We start from the raw sequence: 8,357 nt of genomic DNA, 5'->3' as shown, positions 1-8,357 counted from the left end.
GATTTACCATTCACGGAGACTCGGTTGTGAGCAGACGTATATTGTTAGCTTGGAACCAAACGTTCAACGACACTTTATTAGACACATTTAATCCTTTAGAAAGCAACAACACTGATCATGCAACGAGCTGAGTGTTGACTTGCCATAGCTATAAACGTTGCAGGTGGGCACACAATAGAATATTGTTGTCTAAACGCTGCATGTTTCTCAATCTGTCATCAGCAGATTGTGGATCCGATACCAACAAACATTACACATTGATACAATGTGTGACGCCCATTTCTGGTGTACCCTGCCCTAATATTGCTGGAATATTGCTAAAAGTGGCGTAAAACCATACTTACTATAACTCATCATAACAAAACTTTAACGTTGATGAGTCAACACTTGAAGGATACAGTGGCGATTACACTAATTACTTAGAAGCTTAGGTATACCTTGTCTCGTAGTGTTTGTAGTGTGACCTTTTCTTTTCGTAATCCTTCCCATTCGACAAGCCGGGAAGCCCATTGGAAATTCCAGGAAATTCATGGGTTTTTCCAAGAAGTTAACCCACGGTTCTGATAGAGGAGAGTCCATTTAACTGGAAGGGGGTGGAGGGGGTTTCTAATATTGCAGTCAGCTGTTTATGACCGACACAGTCCAAAGCAAGCACGTCTACAATCGTTTTATCAGAATGAATCCCAATCAACACACGCAGTCGGAACAGGTTCACATGTATGTTTAAGTTTCATCATATAAACAACCCGACCTGACACCCCTGCGAGTTTGCGTGACACGTCGTCTGCCTTACAGTTACAGCACAACTCGCAGACGAGCACCTGACAGTCTCCGCCAGGCTCAGAAAGAAGGCACAAGAAACAAGTGTGAATCTAACAGTCAGAAATATTCATCATTTGTCACCGATACTTGCCAGGTAAGTGACGGATGTCGCTACAGACTACAATGTACGTATGCAATGCAGCTGGGCACCTCTCTCGGTGTGTTTCGGTGGGGCGGGGTGACATTATCGATCCACCAGACCGTGGCTGGTGTGATTGCGGTGGCTGCAATGTTACGTGTACAATTGGCTGCAAGGGGATGGTGGCTGATGGATAATGCTAAAGCAAATCTAGTTTAGTCCTGAAACCTCGCCTTCCTGACAACAACCGTGGGTAACGTCCACCAAAGGAACGTGTTGATGGTTCGTTAATCCGGACATTTAGTATTACGGTACATGGGCGGATACAGCTTTTTGAAAAGGTGGGGTGCACAATTAAGATCTACTTATTGTCTTTGGTGGTAATTTATACAGAAATAAAGATTTTTTTCGAAATAAAAAGGTGGGGTGCGCACCTCTGTATCCGCCCATGCGGTATATCATGGGAACAGCACCGTTGTCCAGATAAACGAGGTTTCGCTGTACACACGTTTACATTTGAACAATAAGGGGAGTCACTCTTTGGATGTATTCACAAGAAGATATCTCATATTAATATAATAAATAAAATATTGAACTTGTTATGGGGGTTCATTCCCCCCTCACCCCTTGAGGCGAGCGAGATAAGGCATTAGTCATTTCATGCGTGGGGCGGGGGGTAGACAGATTGTTGATAAGGGGTCGGAGATAGTACTTTAGAAAATGTATGTGCAGATCGATCGAGTTACTGTGTAAAATTAACATTCCAAAATTGACCCGATAGAAGGCTCCAAAGACGTTTAGTCTGGAAAACAGCATTAGGAAAAAGCTAAACTTAGTAGATCGAAATATATTGTGTCATAAAAGTTTCCATAATCTTATTATAAGCTTCTTGCAAAGTCACGTAATATGATACCCTTTTATCGCCCACACCCAAGCCGCGTAGCTGGATCGTGTGGAGCACCAACATGCACGTCACCCGCCATTGCGCGATGTGGTCAACGCAGCGCAGTGACTTAGGATTGTCGTCAACTTGAAACTAAAGCCAGGAAACAGAAACATGGCGGTTGTAAGATATATTCATAGAAGGAATGACGCACGTGGAAAGTGAATTTGTTACGAGCGTTATAATCAGGTTAGGACTATGTTTATATGCTTTCCTTTAGTAATTGGTTAATATATATCCTTTTCATTATAATAATCGTTGCTGACGGGTTCTTTTTCTACTGTGCAGTGATGCAGGTATGATGTAATTTGCATATATCATGTTTATTTTTTTTAAACTTTTTGAGACTTTTGTAAAATATGTCTAGATATATTTACTACTGAGTTGGAGGTTAAGGCACTTTGCTTAATTCCAAACTTATCCAAGTGACAAGACAATTTATAATACCACCCTTATGGGGCCATATAACACTTTCATTGACAGCTTTTTTGAAACAATGTTGCCATTATTATCATATGGCAGTACCATTTCGCATTTCTATTATTGACTGTAAATAATAGGAATCCCAGGTCAGCTCCGTAGACCAAATTTTGTGTTTTCTGAAAAAAAATCCACTTAACATGATTGCTAAATTTTACCTGTATTTTTTTAAGGTGCAAACATATCTATTTGCTTCAAGACAATTATGTACCCATATCTAAGAATTATAAATAAATCCATAATTGGCTTAAAAGAGTTGCAGGTTACCTAAGCCAAATCTTACCACAGAAGAGTGAAACAAGGCCAAGTGGTTCACTCTCTGTCCCTCTCTTACAGAAAGGCTTAACTGTATTGCTTAAATCTACACTTTGATGGAAGACAATTCCAAAATAGGTATATCTGTCTGACATTTTCATATCATGTCCTGCTACTGACCACTTCAATCTGTAGCCATCACAAACATAACAGCATCTGTCTTTTCATTCTTGTAGTTGTCAGTGCAAACAGGAGAGACATTACTTGGTTGTTGTCTTTGCTAGAGTGAGTGAGTGAGTATGGTTTTACGCCGCTTTTAGCAATATTCCAGCAATATCACGGCGGGGGACACCAGAAATGGGCTTCACACATTGTACCCATGTCGGGAATCGAACCCGGGTCTTCTGCGTGACGAGCGAACGCTTTAACCACTAGGCTATCCGACCGCCCCTGGTCGTTACAGGAACGTAGATGGCATATAAGCAGGTGAGAACCTATTATCATATTGTTGAACCATTTTTATATTTTCTAAATACTTTTAAAGCATGTGTTCTCAGTTCTCAGTGGCATGGTTCAGAACACAAATATCATATGGATTCAACAGCACAACTGTCATAGAAGCTGTGTCCATTATAATTAGTTACAACTCACACATATGCAAAGTTATTATACATGTACCATACACATACATATATATGTGTGTACTCTATGAAAAGACCCTATACTCTACCCAGTCAATTATTCTCAGTAGAAAAATATTTTCTTTGACTGGCCTAATGTTGTACCATTTGATAACTGCTGGTTCCTAGCTTCGACTTTGGTATGTTTCTTGGTTTCTCTTGTTTTTCACCGAAGTGGCATCGTCTCATATGAAGCTCACAAATACTGTTTGAAGCAGCATCTCACTAAAATCTCATTCACTAGCTGTAAGTGATTCCTTCTCTGTTTCAGAACAATGTCTTGGAGCGTGCTGAGAGTACTTGTGGTCCTTGCTGTCATCCAAGGGGCAAGAGTATTTGCAAAGTGTCCTGCCAAGTGTTTCTGTAACGTTCAACAGACCTCTGTGAACTGTGGCGGAAAACACCTGACGGACCTCCCAGCCAATATACCTCGACAGGTAGAAAAGTTATATCTGAACAATAACAGGTTCACCACACTAGGTCCATACGCATTTTCTAACTTCACACGGCTATTGTATTTGGACCTCCGACAGAACTTTCTCCATCAGATTGACTCGGGTGTATTTTCGAACTGTTCACAGCTTCAACAGTTATACCTTACTGCAAACCTAATAGAAACAATCCATACAAAGGCTTTTGAAGGTTCCCAGCAAGTTACCTACTTGTCACTGGGAGCAAACCGACTGAAGCAGGTACCATCCCTTCCTTCCCTTGTCAACCTACAGAGTCTCATCATGGAAGGAAATAAAATCAGCAATGCAACCTTTCCAGAGAGTTATTCAGCAAACACGGCCCTCACCGACATAGTGATGAGCAACAACGCGTTAGATGTCCTCACAAACGCAACCTTTCAATCACTGAGACCATCTCAAGTCAGGAAAGTGGAAATAGCCAGAAGCCATATACAGAAGGTTGAAAGCGGGGCGTTTGAGCCACTGAAGTTGTTGATGTCTCTGAAGATTGGATACAACCCTTTGGATAGTCTACAGCTGCAAAATGTCATTCGTGGCCTGAGCCACACAAGCTTAGTGTCCTTGGACATCCGGAACCTTAGTCTTGCTGGGAGGCTTCCTTCTGAGACGTTCCTTCTTTTACGCAACACACCCATCAGTTCCTTGAAGATGCAAAGCAACCAGATTGCAAATATACCCTCAGGGGCTTTTGCCAACTTGCCCAAACTAATCCTGATTGACTTATCCGGATGTAGGATCCAAACAATTTCCGAGTCAGCGTTTGAGAACTTAACAGTACTGCAGACTCTTTTTCTGTACGACAATAGTCTAGCAATAGTTCCTCGTGGTTTGCCGTCATCACTTACTAAACTGAACTTAGACCAGAATCAGATTGATAAACTGAAAAACGGTGACTTTGATAATCTTAAAATTCTTGAAGAGTTGACCATAGGGAGAAATTCCATTTCTGAACTTCAAGAGTATGCTTTCTTGGGGCTCTCGCAGTTGCAGAAGTTACACTTGGGCCAAAATAGGATTTCAACCCTGCCAGGAAAGTTATTCAACCTATTTACGAGACTTGTGTCCCTTGAATTGAATGGTAATAATATCAAATCTATTCCTGTCAGCGAAGGTCGTTTTTCAAGTTTGGCATCCTTGGTTTATCTTAAACTCGACTCTAATGCATTATCAGATATGCCTCTTACGCTCCTTCGCCCCCTTCAGAGCCTAGTGTATTTGCATCTTGATAACAACCAGCTTGGATCTCTCCTAGCCGAAGACAGATCAGGAGAACTGTTCAGAAGCTTGGCTAAGCTTGAAGAGCTCCACCTCCGGAGCAACGATATCCACACTCTTCCTGAAGCAATGCTTGCTGAACAGAAATCATTAACCATCTTAGACTTATCTAAGAACAGACTAATTCACTGGGAACAACATTTCTTTGTGTCAACAGAGTCTCTGCGTACCCTTGATCTCAGTTTGAACTTGATTTCACTCATCAACAAGACTTCCATCAGCAACCTACGTTCACTTCAGACTCTGAACCTGTCTGGCAACCCTTTCGCCTGTACCTGCAGTGCTAGGTGGTTTTGTGGCTGGATGAATCAAACTGACATAGTCCTTCCACAGCGGTCTCTCTTCACCTGTAATCTTCCTTCGCCCTGGCAGGGAAAATCCATGTCCTCCTACTGCAATGCTAAAGTTGACTGTACTGATTACACGTTGTACTATATCATAGGGTCAGTTGGTGTAGGGTGTATTTTGACGTTCCTGATGATGGTAGTTTGTTACAGGTACAGATGGTATGTCAGGTACAGGTGGTTTAGAATCAAACGAGGACTCCGAAGAGGTAGGTCCCGTAAAGACTACATGCATCTACCAGGCGATGACAAGGTTTACGACGTGTACGTATCGTATGCTGAAGAGGACAGAGATTGGGTGGCACAAAATATCATTAGGAAGTTTGATAGTGGTGAATGTGCAGGCGAACAGTGTGAAGGTCATTACCAACTCTGTTTTAAAGACCGGGATTTTGTCAACGGGCGACCATTGATTCCCAGCATGGACGAGAGCCTCACTGCAAGCGCCTCCGCCTTGGTAATCGCCACAGATGAATATGTCACATGCAACTGGTGCTTGTTTGAATTCGATATGCTCATGGAAAACAAAGCCAGGAAGGTCATCTCAGACATAATTTTGATCAAGGTTGGCAAATTACACCAAAACATCCCCAAACTGATGGAGAGGATGATTCAGAGACATGAATATATTGAGTGGATAAGTAATGAGACTGCGGAGACGAACTTCCTGGAAAAACTCACTGAGCAACTAGGCCCGAATACTGTTGGGGGCGCAATCCAGGCCTAAGCGGACATTATCGGGACGTCCAATCTACAGAATTGGATATAATGAACAGAAACAGAGGTTCTTATATAAAAAAAATTCTATTGTGACGCGGTATACCGTAAAGTTAGCTCGTTGTGGGATTTCATGTGTGTGTTTGATGTTTGAGTGTGCAATAACTTTTCAAAATATTTGGCAGGTATATCAAACAGATCCTGCTGTGGTGCCTTTTGCTATTTACGGATTTTCGGCATTTTTATTTTTTTTCAATTCACAAGGAAACAATTTTTACTTTTTACCTTACCAGACGCTACGTAGTGCTATAGGTGTATCGTCAGCTAAGTATAAAAAACATTGCATTTAATCAGAAATGCTCATTTTTCTCGATTTCCAAGGAAACAATTTGTACTTAGTCTCATAAGCCATTCAATATCATTCATCAACAAAACTTGGCAGATACATCAAACAGAACCTGAAGGGTGATTTCATTTCCGAGGCTTAAGGGGTGCCTTTTACAATATAGGATGTTTAAAAAAAATAAGTTCCCCTTTTCCATGGAGACATGATATTCAACATTTTTTCATCAAAACTTGGTACATGTATTGATCAAAGGTCAAGTGGTGCCTTTGGCTATTTAGAATTTTATTCAAGAAATATTTTTTCTCTTTCCATGGCAACAAGCTTTAATTTGATTGTTCATAGTGGTGTGTTTCTCCCCACCATGTCTAAAGTGAATGAGTATGGTTTTACGCCGCTTTTAGCAATATTCCAGCAATATCACGACCGGGGACACCAGAAATGGGCTTCACACATTGTACCCATCGAACCCGGGTTTTCTGCGTGACGAGCGAACGCTCTAACCACTAGGCTACCCGACCGGCCCCATGTCTCTAAAACTTTGAACTACTCTTTTTTCTTAAACTGGGCACACACAAAGACCAGGTTGTCAGGTAGTGCCTTTTGCTGTTTAGGGATTTTTAGAATTCATATCTTTTCCATGTCAACAGGTTTGACTTGACCTCTCTTCATATTGGTGTATATCCGACATCGAAATACAAAGTTCCAAATCCCAATGACATGGTATTGTTTTGATAACTCAGAAACTCCTGTATTAGATAGCAACTCTTTCATCAAGTTGAACTTAGAGTAACAGTTAGGCGATTTGTCCTTTCGAATTAGTGGGATCTGGGGTGGGGGTGGGGGGATTTGTCATGACCCGATTTCTCTCCACATTGTATGTGTTGTATTCATACCAGTACATGATAGAGGTGGTATGATATGGTATGATATGGTCTTGATATGTACTTTTCATATTAATTGGGGGACATTGTGAGCAATTCTTGAACTGTTATGTAACAACACAATGTATTATGTGAACCATGGGCTGGATGGCCTTCACATTTGAATAAACTTTGATTGATTTATGTTACACTTCTTTACAGAAGTTAGGAGTGAGAATGGTTTGGGGCCGCTTTTAGCAATATTCATTAATCCAACCTGGACCAGACAATCCAGTGATCAATATTGTCAGTGTGATGATTTTGTTGGTTGGTTTGTTGTTTAACACTACACTCAGCAATATTTCAGCTATATGATGGTGGTCTGTATATAATCAAGTCTGGACCTGACAGTCCAATTATTCATATCATGAGCATCGATCGCCTCTTACGACAAGTACAGTCACCTTTTACTGCAAGCATGGGTTGCTGAACACCTATCCTTCCCCGGATCTTCACAGGTTGTCGGTGTGATGAGGCGCAATCAATCAAGTCTCAAAGCTTGACCACTTGATCCATTCAGTCGCTTCCTATGACCAGAAAATGTTGCTGGGGACCTAATTCTAACCCTTAATCCCCAAGGAGGAGCTGACTTGATTAACCAATAATAGGACTTAGTCAACCTGTGTAGGGCTCTCTGTGACCTAGATCAAAGTCACATAATTCCTTCACAACATCTTGTCAAGGTTTGGTTTTGTCATTTTATGCAGCATCAAGCGATATTCCGACGGTTAGGCAGTCTGGAACAGACAAAGCCAGTTGATTGATATCATGAGCAAAGATGCTAGCCACTGGAGTACATGTATGTTGACACGCTTCCTGTGAAGATAGGAATAAGGTGTTCAGCAACCCATGCTTGCCATAAAAGGCGACTATGTTTGTTGTAAGAGGTGACTAACAGGACAAGGTGGTCAGGATTGCCGATCTGTTTGACACACGTCCTCAATGCTCAAGATGTCAATCTCTGAATTGTCTGCTCCTGACTCGAATATTTACAGACCGCTGTAATATAGCTGGAATACTTCT

At 41.5% G+C, this 8,357-nt stretch overlaps 1 protein-coding gene across 3 annotated transcripts; it reads left to right on the top strand.

Annotated features, from left to right (window-relative positions):
* The first annotated feature begins 797 nt into the window (after nucleotides 1–797).
* LOC139453969 (insulin-like growth factor-binding protein complex acid labile subunit) lies at nucleotides 798–7,434 on the top strand. 3 transcript variants are annotated; one of them, XM_071235428.1, is made up of 2 exons: nucleotides 798–916; nucleotides 3,531–7,434. In XM_071235428.1, the coding sequence occupies exon 2, from the start codon at nucleotides 3,535–3,537 to the stop codon at nucleotides 6,076–6,078; it is 2,544 nt and encodes an 847-aa protein (XP_071091529.1). In that variant the 5' UTR covers nucleotides 798–916; nucleotides 3,531–3,534; the 3' UTR covers nucleotides 6,079–7,434. The 3 variants fall into 3 exon arrangements, with proteins under 3 accessions (XP_071091529.1, XP_071091530.1, XP_071091531.1); XM_071235429.1 differs by lacking the exon at nucleotides 798–916 and adding an exon at nucleotides 1,123–1,183; XM_071235430.1 differs by lacking the exon at nucleotides 798–916 and adding an exon at nucleotides 2,099–2,140.
* The last annotated feature ends 923 nt before the right edge of the window (nucleotides 7,435–8,357 follow it).

Source organism: Haliotis cracherodii, unplaced genomic scaffold (assembly GCF_022045235.1).
Source record: "Haliotis cracherodii isolate W230 unplaced genomic scaffold, xgHalCrac1.p SCAF_10, whole genome shotgun sequence".
Classification (NCBI taxonomy): Eukaryota; Metazoa; Mollusca; class Gastropoda; order Lepetellida; family Haliotidae; genus Haliotis; species Haliotis cracherodii.
Note: the sequence above shows the minus strand (reverse complement) of the source record. Positions and strands in the feature narration are given on the sequence as shown.